This window comes from Colletes gigas, unplaced genomic scaffold, assembly GCF_013123115.1.
Source record: "Colletes gigas isolate AHSC1104 unplaced genomic scaffold, ASM1312311v1 Colletes_gigas_Sc00117, whole genome shotgun sequence".
Classification (NCBI taxonomy): domain Eukaryota; kingdom Metazoa; phylum Arthropoda; class Insecta; order Hymenoptera; family Colletidae; genus Colletes; species Colletes gigas.
In genome coordinates, this window is record NW_025106741.1 from 45,786 (window position 1) to 64,475 (window position 18,690).

An 18,690-nucleotide genomic window follows, 5' to 3' on the forward strand; every position below is an offset into this window, starting at 1 on the left:
TTTGGAAATAAAATAAAATATTTTTTCTATACAAATTAGTTGCATTAGTGACAACAAATTATCATGTTCAAATTGTCCACATTTTCAAAATAAATAATTGTTTAGTCAATTACACTTCATCATTCAAAATTGAAATCATTTTTTTCTATTTTGGAAACACATAGTTCAAGCAATACAAATGATTTTTAAAAATTTTTAGTGGCCAATATGCTTCATTTTTTACTTAATTTTCTTTCGAGCTTTTTGATCATTTACAAATTGTCCAAATTTTCAAAATAAATAATTGTTTCCTCAATTAATTCATTATTCAAAATTGAAATCATTTTTTTCTATTTTGGAAACACATAGTACAAGTGTCTAAATTAACGATTTAAAAAATTTTTAAAAACAACGAAAATTCAAATACAAAATACATTAAATCAAGAATATTGCTAATTTCTCAAAATTTGCATCTCAAACAATTTAAAAATTATAATAGCATGAATCTTTATGCAAAAATTCCCAGACCAGCAAGAAGTTTGCAAAAAGTTTGCATAATTAACACAACTTTCTCCACAAACATCTAATCTAAGCTTCTAATCCACCCTCCTATATTCCTCGACATCGCACATAGAATTAAACGATCTCTTAGATTTCACGAGCTACCAAGAACTCGCGAACGAAAGAGAAACCATTAAAATCAATCAGCGTGGAAACTCGTGGAAAGGTTTTCCATCGAAGGAAACAGAAATGAATCATTTATAGTAACCGCGTGCTGCTGCAACTATAACAGTTTCCAGCCAGGGGAAGCTATGCGAGATATCCGCGAAAGCGAAAGGTGGATTCTTTGCCGGTCGTTTTTCTCGTACTCTCGACTTATTAGAGAATCGTAAGAGTTAAAATTACGCCAGGCAAGAAATGTCGTGTCTGTGCTTTCTCGCGAGAGGAATTTTAGTTGCAAAAGCTGGCTTGTTTACTTTACTGCCTGTTGATTGCAATTGCACAATCTGTTCGCTAAAGAGGCGATTTAACAATCGTGGACATCAATTTCGAAACGATAGTAAGTGCAAATTATAGTATATAGATAGTATCAAAGAACCCTAACAGGGTTTTTCAAAATGAGTCTTCGTTTTTGAGATATTTTTATTTAAAGTTTGTTATATAAATAGTAAAAGAATTATTCTTATTTGTTTTGTAGATTTGGTTAAGTCGATAGAGTGATTAGATATGATTCTGTTGGTCCTCGGTTCGAATCCCCACCGAGTCACTTCTTTTTTTTTTGGTTTTTTCAAATGGAAAAATATATTTTTTTATTATGTATGTGTGATGGAAATGTTGAATGGAAAATCTTTCAATTTTTAATGCAAAAATTACTTTTTTAATAACAAGTATAGTAGTAAAATAGAATTATATGTCATTATCAAGTAAATTCTGTATTATTTGTATCAATCAATTTTGATTTTCAAGTGTATTTCAAATTATTTATTTATAACAATATTTCAGAGTTTATTTGTTAATTAATACGAATTACTAATATAGAAAAATATATGTAACATATAATATTATTTTACTACACACCATTAAAAATTTGATTTAAAAGAATATTATTTTCAAAATATAAATATAATTAAAAATATATTTTTTTTATTTAAAAATAGTAAAAGAAACCAGTCAATTTAATAAAAATTTTCTGAAGAAATAATCGTACCTAAGATTGAAGATTGGACTGATTAATAAACGAATGCATATTGGATAATTAAATATATTATTAGTGAAAAATTTGTTGTACGAAGAAAATTTTTTTTCAATTGTTAGTGGATTTTTTAATTGAGGTGCATGAAAAGGTTTGAAGTTGCTTTTCTATTTCTTTAATTTGGTGTTCAACAGATTGTTTTAACAGATCTAATTAACATTAGACTATCAATTTCCTATTACAAGTAATCTATCGTTGAATTTGAATTTGTCTGTAGTTGCAACGTTTGGACGGGGCTCAAGCCTCCCACCAAATGGAATTACTGACTGTCCACGGTGAATTTTCACAAACGGTGCCAGCAATGGCGTCACGGACCGGAACTGTCAACACTCGGAAGTTTATGTCCGTGTAATTCAAAGTTGACAGCAAAAAGACTGGCATCTTGTCCGAGATCATCCATATCAATCCACGGTTCACCTGGAAACAATTAAACCTCATTTTTAAGCACATTTATTAAAGAATTATATATATATATATATATAATAAGTGTTTATTTTTCTAAAAAAAATTTTAATAGAAGATTCTGGAGGCCAAAATAAGACGAAAATCAAGAATAGTAATATTTTGATTGAGGCTTCGTTAAAAAGTTATTAACGTTTAAAGTTCCGCCTGTAGAACAGCTGCGCGCGCACGATAGTGCACACTTCAACTTTAAACGTTAATAACTTTGCAACGAAGCCTCAATTAAAAAATTAGTATTCTTGATTTTCGTCTTATTTTGGCCTCTAGAATCCCCCATTGAAATTTTTCTGGCGTTTTAAAATATATATATAAAGGGGAGTTTATTTTATGGTGTTTAAACATTACCTTTACGTCTGCTGGGAATATCAGAGCCTCGTCATGCTTGACAACGATCGCCTGATTCTCAGCCGCGTATGGCAACAAAGAGTTCCAGCAGCCCACTGCATTCTGGTCGATCAAGTTGAAGAACTGGAGGCCATTTTCGTCCATCACGGACGACGTGCAGTGGCCAAGTGGTCCTCTCTCAGGAAGCACCTGACAATATTTATAATATCTTCGTAATTACCTGTTACAATTATCCAAACATGCTCCAATCTCATCTATCAGGTTGTCCAATATGGTCGTTTTGCAGTACAACTTGAAGCAATATTTTAATAATGGAATTTTATTGCAATTTATTTGTTACAGAATTAATTCTAGAATTTTGGTATCGAAGACTGACAAATTTTGTTTATTTTTTATCAAACTACAAATTCCATTCTCATTAGTTTCAGATGATGACGACCTAACAAAACAATTCCCATGAAACTTGATATGCAAGATGCTCCAAGTCAACTGATAACAAAGGCTCACATTTCTGAGGTATCAAGTTACTAACTCTATTCTCATCAGTTTCAGGATACCTAACTTATGATGACGACCTACCAACACAACCCCCATAAAAATTACTATTCAAAATGCTCCAAGTCAACTGATAATAAAAATTGAATTTCTAGTATACTAGATGCAATCACCTGGAACTCGTGGTAGCTATCCTGGGACAATTGTTCATCCCTGAGGATCCTCGTGGAGACAGCAAATTCCCTCCTGCTGCTCAGTGGGTGGAAGAAGAGGGTCCTGAACCCATCCGCAGCGATGGGTGACAAGCTCATACCGAAGATCCCCTCCTCTCCCCATTGGAAATTCAACCCACCGATGTTGTAGTCGCCAGCCAGAGGATCTGGCATGAAATAGCTGTGGGTGATCCGCCATGATTTATTCTGTTCCCAGGAGTAGACTATCAGGCCATAGCCGAGCTCGTCCGACATGTAGGCGAATGCATCGTTGCAGCCACCTTTCCCCATATCCACGGCGATGTTGGCGATGAAAGTGTTCTAAATTGAGAATTTCACGCGATACAATCGGATTTTTAGCAGAGGAAACACGAATTTTTATTTTGTCAAGAATTTATTAGATGTGAAAATTTCTTTTGAAAACTATTTTGATTAGAATATTCCTGCACTGAGGAAAAGCCATATTGAATGAAGAGTTTTATAGTTTTTTTTGTGATGAATAGGACAGTGTATTTAAATTTTGCACATTTGCAGTATTTCTTGAGAATTAAAATCTCCAATTTTTTTAATGGAACGCCAGAAAAATTTTACTAGAAGATTCTAGAGGCCAAAATAAGACGAAAATGAAGAATACTAATTTTTTAATTGAGGCTTCGTTACAAAGTTATTAACGTTCAAAGTTGAAGTGTGCACTATCGTGCGCGCGCAGCTGTTCTACAGGCGGAACTTTAAACGTTAATAACTTTCTAACGAAGCCTCAATTAAAAAATTACTATTCTTGATTTTCGTCTTATTTTGGCCTCCAGAATCTTCTATTAAAATTTTTTTTCTATATTCAAAATGGCTTCTCAGTGCGGGAACATAAATTCTGAAAAATTGAACCTATAATTGCCCTCATTTTTCAAAGAATAATGCAACTATGCAAAATTGATATTAATCACAATTGTTTCCTTTCTAATTTTGTTCTAATCACAATAGTTATCGAAAATAATTCCTCTCTGTTTATAACAATAACAAGTTATTTATTTAGTGTATAATTAATTGATAGCATGATTATTGAATTGCAGAATTATTTTTCCCCAAAGATACAGACATAACGAAATCTCATCGTTTATGTTCATCGACAGAATAATGATCCAGTAATGAGAATGAGAATTTTTATATTTTTTTGTTTTTCATTTTATGCTCGTGAATGTACAAGGTAGCCCGCATGGTACAGACAGATTTCAATTATTTATAACCCCAGGCTGAAATTATGCACCGGTTGTGTTCCATCTTTGACAGCTTATCAGAATCAGATCTGTTTTTTTCTCTCGTATCGATTGTGTTTTGTTTCGAACCGAGAATATAGGAATTCCCCTCGTTAAAGAGTTAATTAAATCGAAGTGTGTAGCAGAGTATAGCATGGGAAAAATTCACCTGTTAAATTTTTAAACCCTGAGTGTGTTTTTCACCCCCAAATTTAGGGGTTGTTTTCACTGGAGATTAGAATGTTCTAAACACAAAGTGTTGTTAATTGAAAAATCATAATAAAATCATAATAATTAATAAAAATTGTTAGAAATTTACTTGACTGGATTTTTGCAAAATTTTTATTGCATTGTAAATTTTTTGAAGCATTTAATTAATTTCTTTGATAAAAGTAGATATTAATAATGGTAATAATTAATTTTTTTGGTGCAAATAAATACACCATAATTGTCAATGACTCTGGTGTTAAATAAATTCATTATAAAAAAAAATTATACATATATATATATGTATAGTGTTAATATTTAAAAAAAAAAATTTTAGTGTTAATATTTCTTATATTATACTGTTCCAAGTTTGGTATATTACAGTACAAAATATAAGTTTTAATTTTAATTTTCAAATCATGGTGGTTTTAATAAATTTTATAGTTTTTTTTTTTTTTTTGGTAACTTACCATATTGATGTCTTCAGCTCTCAGTCTGTATTGCCTCATGATCTTGTCTGTTGTTAAATCAAAGACATTCAGAGTATAGGGACAGGCCTGTATGGTTGTGTTTCCAATACCTATAGTGCCAGTATCCAACACCCATAATCTGTCACAAGCGTCTGCGTGTATTCTATAAAAATATTAGAAAAATTACATTGTTCATTTCAAAATTACATTGTTCGATTCATTGTTCATCTCAAAAAGTCGTTGCTTAATCAAGTATTTATTTTTCTAAACAGTGGGTGTTGTCAATAAAAAATAGAAAAATATAATATTATGAAATTCAATGTATATTTTTCTAATCAATGAGTGTTGTCAACAGAAAATAGAAAAATATAATATTGTGAAATTAAATGTGTATTTTTCTAATCAGTGTTGTCAACAAATTAGAAAAATATAATATTATGAAATTGAATAATTATTTTTCTAAACACTGGGTGTTGTCAACAAAAAATAGAAAAATATAATATTATGAAATTCAATATTTATTTTTCTAATCAATGTGTATTGTTAAAAAAATTAGAAAAATATAATATAATGAAATTCAATATTTATTTTTCTAATCAGTGTGTATTGTCAAAAAAAATTAGAAAAATATAATATTATGAAATTCAATATTTATTTTTCTAATCAGTGTTGTCAACAAATTAGAAAAATACAATATTATGAAATTAAATATTTATTTTTCCCAGACAGAGGGTGTTGTCAACAAATTAGAAAAATATAATTTTATGAAATTAAATGCTTATTTTTCCCAGACAGTAGGTGTTGTCAATAAAAATTAGAAAAATATTATATTGTGGAATTAAATATTTATTTTTTCTAAACAATTGTGTTGACAAAAAATTAGAAAAATATAATATTATGAAATTAAATGCTTATTTCTCCCAGACAGTGGGTGTTGTCAACAAAAATTAGAAAAATATAATATTATGAAATTCAATATTTATTTTTCTAATCAGTGTTGTCAACAAATTAGAAAAATACAATATTATGAAATTAAATGCTTATTTCTCCCAGACAGTAGGTGTTGTCAACAAAAAAAATATAATATTATCAAATTAAATGTGTATTTTTCTAAACAGTGTTGTCAACAGATTAGAATAATATAATATTATGAAATTAAATGCTTATTTTTCCCAGACAGTAGGTGTTGTCAACAAATTAGAAAAATATAATTTTATGAAATTAAATGCTTATTTTTCCCAGACAGTAGGTGTTGTCAATAAAAATTAGAAAAATATTATATTGTGGAATTAAATATTTATTTTTTCTAAACAATTGTGTTGACAAAAAATTAGAAAAATATAATATTATGAAATTAAATGCTTATTTCTCCCAGACAGTGGGTGTTGTCAACAAAAATTAGAAAAATATAATATTATGAAATTCAATATTTATTTTTCTAATCAGTGTTGTCAACAAATTAGAAAAATACAATATTATGAAATTAAATATTTATTTTTCCCAGCCAGAGGATGTTGTCAACAAAAAAAATATAATATTATCAAATTAAATATTTATTTTTTCTAAACAGTGGGTATTATCAATAAAAAAAAATATAATATAATAAAAATTGATCATTCAGACGACAGTAAATGGGTCTTTTACCCTGCTTATGCTCGTTTGTTATTCTTAAAACAGAACGATATATCTTCCTTGCCTTGTTCTTTCATTACACACAAAAACGAATCGTGAAACGTGGTGTAATTCATTATTGCGATGGTATCGTTCCATGATAATTCAATTAGTACGACGTACGGTTCACAGATCGACGACTGGCATGTAAAATCGCAATTAAAATAACACTATACCCCATAAATTTATGCTCGGAGTGAACCCATGTTTAATTCATTTTATTTTAAATTTATTGCTATTTCTATCTGATACCAAGTAGAACTATCTTCAAATCAATTTTATGATATATCGCAGCCTATTAAAATAACAATTTCTATAAATACAATTTACACGAATTATTGTTTCGAACAATTTTTTTTTGGGTAATTTAAACATAATTAAAAATTTGTCATTATTTGTATACTATTTCAATTTTCAATTTTGATTTCAATTTTTAGTTTAGTTGTAAATTTAAAAAAAAAAATAAAATAAATACCACTCGAAATTTAGATTCACCGTGAATGTTTAATTCATTTTATTTTTAATTTATTGCTATTTCTATCATATACCAAGTAGAACTATCTTCAAATCAATTGGAATGATATATTGCAACGTATTAAAAAAACAATTTGTAACGAATAACGAATTATCGTGGGAAACAATTTCTTTCGAGAATTTCAAACAAAATTAAAAATTTCTCATTACATGTACAAAACGATGATTTCAATTTTTGATTAATTCAATTAAAAGTGTAGAATTTATATAAATGTTAATAATAATTATTGTTAAAGACAGTTCTTTTTGAGGAACTTTTCATTAGTTTTCAATTTTTAAATAATTTATTTAAAAGTGTAAAATTAGAATTTGTATCATTTTTATGCAATTTTATATTGAATTATCGTACCTGTAAGCATTAGTGATCGCACTACCGCAAGCACCAGCCTTGTTTTGCGCCCAATTAGGATAGGGAGTGAGCCTAGGCGAGCCCCCTCGATTCGAGTCCAGTGAAATATAATTCAACGTGGCTGGAATCCCTTCAATCAAACAATTTTCAACAAATATTAAATAAAAATCACTTCGTGACCATGTTTCAATTTAAATAACAGATTTTTTAGTCCAGTGATATACAAAATGTTCGGTAACCCCTGAAAAAATTTTACTAGAAGATTCTAGAGACCAAAATAAGACGAAAATCAAGAATACCAATTTGTTGATCGAGGCTTCGTTAAAAAGTTATTAACGTCTAAAGTTAAAGTGTGCAGACTATCGCGCGCGCGGAACTTTAAACGTTAATAACTTATTAAGGAAGCCTCAATTAAAAAATTACTATTCTTCATTTTCGACTTATTTTGGTCCCTAGAATCCTCCATTAAAATTTTTTTAGGGGTTACCGAAAATTTATGTTACCCATATATTAAATACTTATTTTATTATCATCCAAAATAACAAGAATGAATTATACATAATTGATCTCATTCCTTCGACAAATTTAACGTGGCTGGAATTCCATCAATTTTACAATCACTCCGTTGCGATCGTTGCAAAACAACCATAACGATAAGATCACCGCGCCATTTTAAATAACAGATTTCTATCGTCGTTCGTACAAATGATAAATGGATTTCAATCTCTCGAGCATTGTTTCGAGCCGCGATTTCAACGGTGGAAATTCGCGACACCTGGTACGCGAACAATCGATCGTCGAGCGATATTTCGAAACGAAAGTATTTTTTTAAAAAAAATGCTCGAACATGGATTGTTGAGTCGCGTGACTAACGGAGCTATCGAGCGACACGCACCGTTCGATTTTACCGGAAGTACAGCTGATCGTGCTTGCGACAAGCCTGGAGAATGTGCACAAAGGTTGCAAGATCTGAACCAGTGCAATGATTAATGATAATAAGAATTTTGTGACATGTCAACGTCGCGTGACGAAGTTATCGCGATCGTTGGAACGATGTTTTCAATCGTTTGGACTCCAGTGGTCTACTTTACAGGAATTCGATGAATTTTTTGAATAATTTTTTTTTGGCGCCAATTTTAATTGAGATTTAAAAATTTATCGAAGTTAAATTAATAGTGATGAGGAGGTAATTTCAATTTTCATTGGACAATTGTTTCATTTATATTACCATTATTTTTATTATTTTTATTATTTATATTATTATCATTATTTTTATTCTTTATATTATTATCATTATTATCATTATTTTTATTATTTATATTATTATCATTATTTTTATTATTTATATTATTTTTATGGAAATTTGTATTTTCGTTATTAGAATTGATCAAATGGGAGCTTTGTATTGTCTCAACACCTAAATATAGTAATTTTGTATATTTTTGAATGTTAAATGCCTGTGTAATTTTTTTAGAATTGTAATTTCCCATAAATCTATAAATATCCACAGTTTTTGAATATTAAGTGACTGTGTAATTTTTTTAGAATTGAAATTTCCCATAAATCTATAAATATCCACAGTTTATTGATTAATATAAATTTGTATAATTTGTAAAGCAAATTTCAAATATTCTGTAATAATTTTTTTGTTTAGTTTAGTGTGATTGAGATTTGTTTAGAATTTTTGCAATATCTATGTCACTGAACAATTTTGTTATAGTAAATTTGAACATTTATTCAATAATTTATCAAAGTAAAGTGATTATTTCATTCATATTATAATTAAATTATATCAATTGCAGAGTGAAAATTACTTTTGATCCATAAACTGTGGATTTTTATGGAAATTTATATTTTTATTAATAGATTTAATCAAAAGGGAGCTTTATATAGAGTTGTTTAAATTTTTAATTTAAATATTTTTTATATTTTCAAATATTGAGAGCATTCTGTAATTTTTGGAGCATTAAAATTCCCCAGAAATCCCTAAACATTCACAGTCTAGTGATTAATATAAATTTGTACAATTCACAAAGCAAATCTCAAATATTCTGTAATAATTTTGTTGTTTAATTGAGTGTAATTGAGATTTATTTAATATCTATTTCACTGAACAATTTAGTTACAGTAAATTTGAACATTAATTCAATAATTTATCAAAGTGAAGCAACTATTGATGTGGAGATAATTTCAATTTTCATTGGAACAGGTGTTTCATTTATATTGTAATAAAATTATATTAATTGTGACTGTGGATATTTATGGAAATTTATATTTTTGTTAATAGAATTAATCAAATGGAAGCTTTGTATTGTCTCAACCCCTAAATATAGTAATTTTGTATGTTTTTGAACGTTAAGTGCATTCTGTAATTTTTTGAAGATTAAAATTCCCCATAAATCCCTAGATTTCAAATATTCCGTAATAATTTTGTTGTCTAATTGACTGTGATTGAGATTTATTTAAAATTTTTATAATATCTATGTCATTGAACAAGTTAGTTATAGTAAATTTGACATAATTTCAATTTTCATTGGAACAGTTACTTCATTTATATTACAATAAAATTATATTAATTGTGACTCTGGATTTTTATGGAAATTTATATTTTTGTTAATAGAATTAATCAAATGGGAGCTTTGTATTGTCTGAACCCCTAAATATAATAATTTTGTATATTTTCATACATTAAGTGCATTCTGTAATTTCTTGAAGATTAAAATTCCCCATAAATCCCTAGATTTCAAATATTCTGTAATAATTTTTTTGTCTAATTGAGTGTGATTGAGATTTATTTAAAATTTCTTTAATATCCATGTCACTGAACAATTTAGTTATAGTAAATTTGACATAATTTCAATTTTCATGCATCAAATGTTCCATTTATATAGTAATAAAATGTAATAAAATTAAATTAAATGTAGAATAGGAATAGTTTCTGATCAATAAAGCATCAATCTTTATTTTTATTATAAATGGGAGCATTGTAGAGGGTTGTCTCAATATTGAGATCAAGTGTTCCATTTATATAGTAATAAAATGTAATAAAATTACATTAACTGTAGAATAGAAATAGTTTCTAATCAATAAAGTATCAATCTTCATTTTTATTATTAAAGGGAGCATTGTATAGTATTGTCTCAATATATAATACTGATATATTTATATAAATTCTTCCAAATCAATGACGCTAATAAAATACTGATTTTTTATATCGATACAAAATTATACATTATATATAGAATATAAATAAGAGTAAGAGATAAGTTAGGTTAAGGAAGGTTGTAAGGAAGGTTGCAAGGTAAGGGGGAGTGCTTGTAACCCTAAGTGGAAGGCAATAAAGTTATACTAACTAACTACTGACTATATAGAATATATTCAGATATTTTTTTTTAAATTCATATTAGAAACTACACTATTAACAGAAAGTGTTAAACCAAATTGACGATACTGATATATTTATGTAAAGAAAGAATACTTTCTTTAAATAAAATAATTCTCATCTGAATTTAAGTAGCCAGACAATCGATGACGGTCGATGCTGGAATCACGAGCCGCGAGGTGTCGCGTCGGTGGGGGGTGCCCCCTCCACTTAAGTGTGAATCCTCGAGCGTCTCTCGACAGTCGCGATCGGAGAGGCCAACGAGCAACACGAAACAGCGCGAGAGAGAGAGAGAGAAACGAGTGTGATTCCAACCCATTATCTCGTCTTCCTTCAACCGGTAACAAACTAACGTCTAATCTCACAACAGTAGCTTCCATATTCCCAAATAGTGCATTCTGTAATTATTTTGAGAATTAATATTCCCCCGATCCACAGTCCCACCGACTAACCTAAATTTGTACAATTAGCCAAAGCAAATCTCAAATATTCCGTACTATTTTTCTCGTTTCCGTTTCCTTTCACTTTTCGTTTTGCGTTCCCTTTGTGAGATTCCCATCTTGTGCCCACGTCTGGGTGTGCATTTTTCCCCCTTTGTTCCCCGGCCTCCTGGAAGCTCTCCAGACGCAACCAAAGCCCACCGTGGGTCGGTATTGTTTTTAGAGCGAGGTTTTGTGCGCCCGCCAGCTTTGTTTCTTTCACTCTTTCTTGCGACGTCAGCTCCCCCAGACGGAGGATATGAAATATTAATAAAGGAACGAGGAAGCAACGTTCCTCTCGCGTTCTGTGATCGACTAAACCGATTCGAAATGTTCGATGCAACTTTCAGGGTACAGACGTTGAAATTTTAATCACACTTTGCTAAATATTTGCAAACCGACGTTGATCAGATACTGTTTATATTCTGGTTATTGGTATAATTTTGTCACGATGTAAATGGGACACCTGTTGCACGAAAATTGAAATTAACTAGTCGTCCATGGGTGCTTCGATTTGATGAATTAAATTTAGGATTTTCAAATTGTTGACACTGAAAAAATTCTGGAGAAAACAGAATATTTGACGATTTGATTAGCAAATTGTACAAATTTATATTGATCAGTGAATGTTTACGAGTTTATGGGAAATTTTAATTCTCAAAAAATTATGCACTCGATATGGAAAAATATTTTGTTTATTTTTTGGGTCTAGCTTAAATCTAGGCTTCGAGATGATCAAAAAATTGATGAGTAATACATTGTTTCTTTTTCTAAAAATATGCAATGTCTAAAAAAGTCAATATCCAATTAAATATCAAACGTTGATGCAAATTTATATTTTTATTAATGGAATTGATAAAATGGAAGCTTTGCAAATGTCTCGACCCTCAAATACAATAATTCATATCTCACATATTTCTCATATTTTCTCACATTAACACTTGACATGCGGGTATACTTCGCCAGCAACTTACGCGTGCAGCGGCCATTTTTTCGTGAATCGTGGGAAGCTTGGTTATTCAGTAAAATCACAGTAAATCGAAAACTACTTCGTTTTTATCAACGAAACTTTTTTTATTTTACACTTAAATATATACTGTATGATTGTTTTAACACAGAAAACGATATTTTTACGAAATTACGAAAATATCCGTTATCCATCACAAATCTACTAAACACGTATTTTTACGTGACCCGCGCTCCAACGACAGACTGTAAAAAACGTAAAAATACGTTGCCCGCATGCCAAGTGTTAAGTGTACTCTATAGTATTTTGAAAATTTCCCATAAATGTAATAATAAGTAGATCTGAGTCAATTTTGTTTATTTTTAGGGTGTAGACCTGTGAAAAAATTGATGACTAATTTTTATTTCTTTTTCTAAAATCATGCAATGTCCAGAAAAGTCTAGAAAATATCTAATTAAATATCTCACATACTTTTTATCAATAAACTGCAAATGTTAATGCAAATTCCTAATTTTATTAATAGAATCAATTGAAATTGGAGCTCTCTAAATGTCTCAACTCCCAAAATACAATAATTTGTACCTCAAATGTTTCTAATACATTTGCAAATGAAATGCATTAAACAATTATTTTTTTTTAAATTAAAATTCTCTTTAAATGCATAAATATCATCAATTTTTTTTCATCACACGTTTCTTAATCTCGAATAATTAATTAAATTTTCCAAGATAATTACAATGCACGGAATATACAGTGAAATAATTAAAATTAATTAATTCAACGAGCTCCCGCTAGGTGGCGACACTCGTCTGCGTGAAGATAGTTGATTTTTCGGGACACACGGTATACAGGTTATGACACTCGAGAGATTCAGCCATTTCTCACAAACATTGGCTCTTTTAACACTAATGAACGTTGGTAAATTAAAACGTTACCCAATTTATATCTGCAGTATCGATCTATCATCTAATTACCATAATTACAATACAAATTACGGGGCTACGTAACGCAGTATCTTCAGACGAATCTTTTTATGAAAGATTGCGTTCCCTATTTGATCGTAGACTGATTTCTGAATATATAAATTAATTTTCTTGTGATCTATTAATATTTTACTCATATTTCAGTGGAATATATAACGATTATTAGAATCAATGGTAGATTTAGAGACGTCCATTGCACATATTTTTAGTTTGCATTAAAAAAAATTTTTCTTTTAATTAGAAGATATTTTGCAAGTCCATTTACTTCAATTTTTATAGCTGAATATTTAAATATTTGTGTTTATTACATTAATTTTAGCTGTATTATTTTTTGCATTTAATTTACATTCTATTAATTTACTATTAATTTTTTAATTTAGTATTTTCTAATTTAGTATTGCTGATGAATAATGTTTATTTATTTTCTAACCTCAAATTTGAAATTTAAAGTCCATCAAATTGTTCCATGAAACCTAGTGTTAAAATTAATTTTGAATATTTAAGTATTTGTGTTTATAAAATTAATTTTAGCTGTATTATTTTTTGCATTTAATTTGCATTCTATTAATTCCATTAATTTACTATTAATTTTCTAATTTGATATTTTCATTGATGATAAATAATATTTATTTATTCCCTAACCTCAAATTTGAAATTCAAAAACCATAAATCTAGCGTTAAAATTAATTATGAATATTTCAGTTTATATTTTTAGCATTTAATTTACATTTTATCAATTCTATTAATTTACTATTAATTTTCTAATTTGGTATTTTTATTGCTGACAAATAATATTTATTCATCCCCTAACCTCAAATTTGAAATTCAAATCCATAAATCTAACGTTAAAATTAATTATGAATATTTAAGTTTATATTTTTCTGCATTTAATTTACATTCCATTAATTTTGCAATAATTCATCATTTCCATTGCTAACAAATAACATATATTTGTTCACTAATATTAAATATGGAATCTGAAACCCATCAAATTGTTCCATAAACCTATAATTAAAATTAATTAATTAAATTGCAATTGAAATACAAAAATTACAAAAACAATCGAGTACGAAATATTTCCATATTTCGAAATATGGATCGCGTTCGTGTGCAGCTTTTGTTCTTCGTGCATAATAGTGTCGCGGACCGGAAGTCCTCCAGACGAGACTCTCTTGCACATTATGGTCGCGGCCACTTCCGGTTCCTGGCTCGAAACGTTCGATTTTCGATCTTATTTCACCAAATTGAACAATTTTACATTCTTAGATTCCTTAGAATCATTTAAAAAATCCATTAAATTAGTCTAAATCAATGGTTCGTTTATTATAATTAAATATGAAGTCTCAAAAAAATTAATTTGACTTCGAAATTTCCCCCACTCTCCTTCCTGACTCGAAACGTTCGATTTTCGATTTTATCTCGTCAAATTTAACAATTTTATATTGTTGGACTCGTTGGAATTATTTTATAATTAAATATGAGGTCTTAAAATAATTAATTTGACCTTGAAATCTTCTTCATTACTAAACTTATGCTGAGAAAAATTTATAGTGCATAATGTGCCCCTTGAAATCGAATAATTTTTGTGGAAAACATTTTCTAAAATTCTATTACCATTTTCTAATAATTGTTAAAGGTAACACCCTGTATATGGTCGTCAGGATTAAAATTTATATTTGCATGGAATTTCTTGGGTTGGACTTAAATAAATATAGTATTTATAGATTATTTTAAATAAAATAAATACAAGTTACCATAACCTAAAAATCTAGATTCGATTTAAATGAATATTGTATATTATTTAAAAAAGAAATACCACCCATTAGAATATAAAAATTCAAGTTTGATTTAAATAAATAGTATCTACAGTTTATTAAAAAAAAAAAAAATACCACCCGTTAGAATATAAAAATTCAAGCTTGATTTAAATAAATAGTATCTACAGAATATTTAAAAAAAATTCTAGTTATTAGAATGTAAAAATTTGAGTGCAATGAAGTATAGTAAAGATTGTTCGTTTGGCTTACCATTCCGCCATCTTGGAACGGTGACGAAGAGTCTGTTGCGCCATATTTCGATTCCAACGGGCAGTGCATTCTCCGGGACAAAGTCCCCCTTCATCATCGCGATTCTTCTGCTGGTTTCGTCCGGATAGGCGTAGTCCAACGTTCTCCAGAAAAATCTTTCCAATAATGGGGCCTGTCCGAACTGTGCACCCCATCTTTGGATACCGTTGGTACTCCTGGTCCCCAGATAGAACAAACTCACCAGCAACAGTTCTCGAATCATGTTGACTGCAGCTCTGGACAGTAATTGCATTTTGAAATTAGAAAATTTTCAGTTTTTTGAGGTTATTTTTAATGGTCAAGTTTCACTATCATGAGGCTACTTGTCATCTAGTCTTATTGCATATCGAAATCAACACATTTTTATTTTCACGAGGTATTTGTAAAATAAATTTCGTGAAATATAGTATATTCCTTGTAGGAATAAATTTAGAATTAAATAAAATTAGAATTAAATAATTTGGAATTAAATCGTGGAGGGTTAGTTTGCTTTTTTTGAAAAATTGCAAAAGAATCTCGATTATTCCAGAAATTTTCTGTTTACGTTTGAAGTTTGCACTAATAATAAAAGCAAAAATTGTGTTCGAATAGTTCTATTTAGAATTGATTAGGAATTGGAACAAATTTGAACAAAATTTAATTATTGTTTTTGAGTCTCGATTATTTGTTAAGAGTAATTACTTTCATTCTGTCTTTTAAGTCCCGATTATTGCAGAAATTTTCAGCTTTAATTTTTTTAATTAACCCCCCTCGACTTTAATTTCAAATGAAATTTTTTGAACTATTTAATTTTGTTTAAATTCGTTTCAATTTGTCAATTAAATCGATGTAAAACTCCATTTTTTTCGAACAAAATTGTTGGTCCAAGATCGAAGGTCAAAGGTTCAATTCACCCCCCTCTCTAATAGTTATGAAATATATTTGAAAATTGTATCTATTGTTTATGGAAAATTTAAAGGTACTTCAGTATGTATTTAATATAAACTTGATTGTTTTGGATCCATTTTATAATTTAAAAAATATTCTTGCTAAAAATGAAGTAGATCCCTATTTACCGACAGAGCAACTCATGGTGTTTGCCTAAGCGATACACTGTAGCGAGCAGCTGGCAGCACATGAGTATCATGATCATATCTTTGAGTTCCATACACTCAAACACAATTCTTTTTTTGATTTCAGAATTTCTTTTCCCCATCAAAAAATAAAGCTTGTCTATTTATATTCCCTTTTCACAAATGTTGGTCAAACTTTTTGGTATTTCAAAAGAAAAGAAAATAGCATCAATATCAAATATAATAGGTTATGGTCTTCTCTTTGAATGCACTCATAAAGGAGAGTAGATTTTTTTTAAGAAATAGGTCCACAATTGTATTTTTTAAGAATTTTTCCCATGAAGGTTTATTAATTTCTTTTTAATAAATCTATGTCAACTTTTTGGGTATTTCAAAACAATAGAATATAGCATCATTATCGAATATAATAGTTTATGCTCTTCTCTTTGAATGCACTCATAAAGTAGAGTGGATTTTCTTCATAAAAATATATCCACAATATTTTCTTTTATTTTAAAAATGTTTTCCCAAGAAGATTTATTAATTTCTTTTTAATAAATCTATTTCAAATTTGGGGGTATTTCAAGACAATAGAAAATAGAATTCGTATTAAATAGTTTATGCTCTTCCTTTCAAGTAGACTTAGAAAGTAGAGTGGATTCTATTCAAGAATTAGATTCACAATTTTCTTTAAATTTTGGAATTATTTCTCATCAAGAAATGAAGCTTGTCTATTAATTTCTTTTTATCAAATATACATAAAAAATAGTAGAAAATAGCATTAATATTAACAATGTTATTTGTCATCAAAGTAGAACATAGAATTCTATAATTTGGTAATAGAGAATCTATCATAGTGATATATTGTATATTATAGTGATATAAAGTGTATTATAGTGACAAGCTTCAGGAGTTTCTTCCATAATTTTTGTTTAATTGAAGAATTATTTTTCATTGAGAAATGAAGCTTTCTTTTTATCAAATATATACCAAATTTTTTGGTATTCCAAAACACTAGAAAATAGAATTCTATAATCTGGTAATAGAGAATCTATTATAGTGAAATATTGTATATCATAGTGATCAAGCTTCATCTCAAGAGCTTCTCTCCCATTTTTTTTCAAACTTAAAACTTATTTTTCATTAAAAAACTAAGCTTGTTTATCAAATTTCACTCTCCCAAATCTCCATCAAACTTTTTAATATTCTAAATAATATAAACTAGCATTAAAATTAACAATTATAATTGCCATCAGACCCAGAACATAGAATTCCCTAATCACCTAATAAATAAACAATTAAACTGTCGACAGAGCTTCCATCTCACAGAAAACTGAACTAAATTGCATTCCTAATCTCAGAAATATTAATGCAGACGTGAACTAAGCTCGATATAGCGATCTAGGTATTCCCCGAATGTTCTAATCTCGTGTTAGGAATAGTTTTAGCGATTCCGGAAATTATCCGCGAACGTGGAATTCTTTCGAGTGTGTATTCACCGAATTGGATCCCAGTACGCTGGTTAATCGCGTAAAGAGAAATGGAGAACAGCACGTGGCTGGTGTCCACGCAGCATTTATGCATCGCGTTAAATTATTGTCAGAGGCTACGTAGTAAAGTATTTCATGCGTGTCGGGTGCAACAGATCGATCGTAACCGATAGATATCGTCATGGTTCACCGCGCGATACGATCGAACAATTATTCACTTCCTTATGGTCGTTAATTAACGATTGTTCGGGGGGAACGTTTCTTTTCCAAATTAGCGGACGATCTCCGTTTGGATTAGCGGTGATGTCTCTTGCGAAGGGAATTTTATTTTCGTTGGAAATTTTTTTATTTCGATAAGAGACACTTTGGAGACACTTTGGACAGTGGAATTTTAAATTTTGAGTGGAAGTTTGAGATTTTCGAAACAAATTTAATTTGATTGAAAATGGTGATAATTAGAGATAGAGGTTTTAGTAAATTCAATTTCACTTTGGATAAAATTGAATTTCGAGTGTTGAGTAGATGTTAGAGATTTTGGAAAAAT

General features: G+C 29.1%; 1 protein-coding gene across 1 annotated transcript; it reads right to left on the reverse strand.

The window, feature by feature from the left end:
* Positions 1-1,969: 1,969 nt before the first annotated feature.
* Positions 1,970-16,751, reverse strand: LOC122404181 (protein yellow-like). Its single transcript, XM_043408110.1, has 7 exons — positions 16,660-16,751; positions 15,566-15,840; positions 7,728-7,857; positions 5,174-5,336; positions 3,208-3,567; positions 2,540-2,728; positions 1,970-2,149 (listed from the first exon to the last, which is right to left on the reverse strand). The coding sequence occupies exons 1-7, from the start codon at positions 16,749-16,751 to the stop codon at positions 1,970-1,972; spliced, it is 1,389 nt and encodes a 462-aa protein (XP_043264045.1).
* Positions 16,752-18,690: the final 1,939 nt, after the last annotated feature.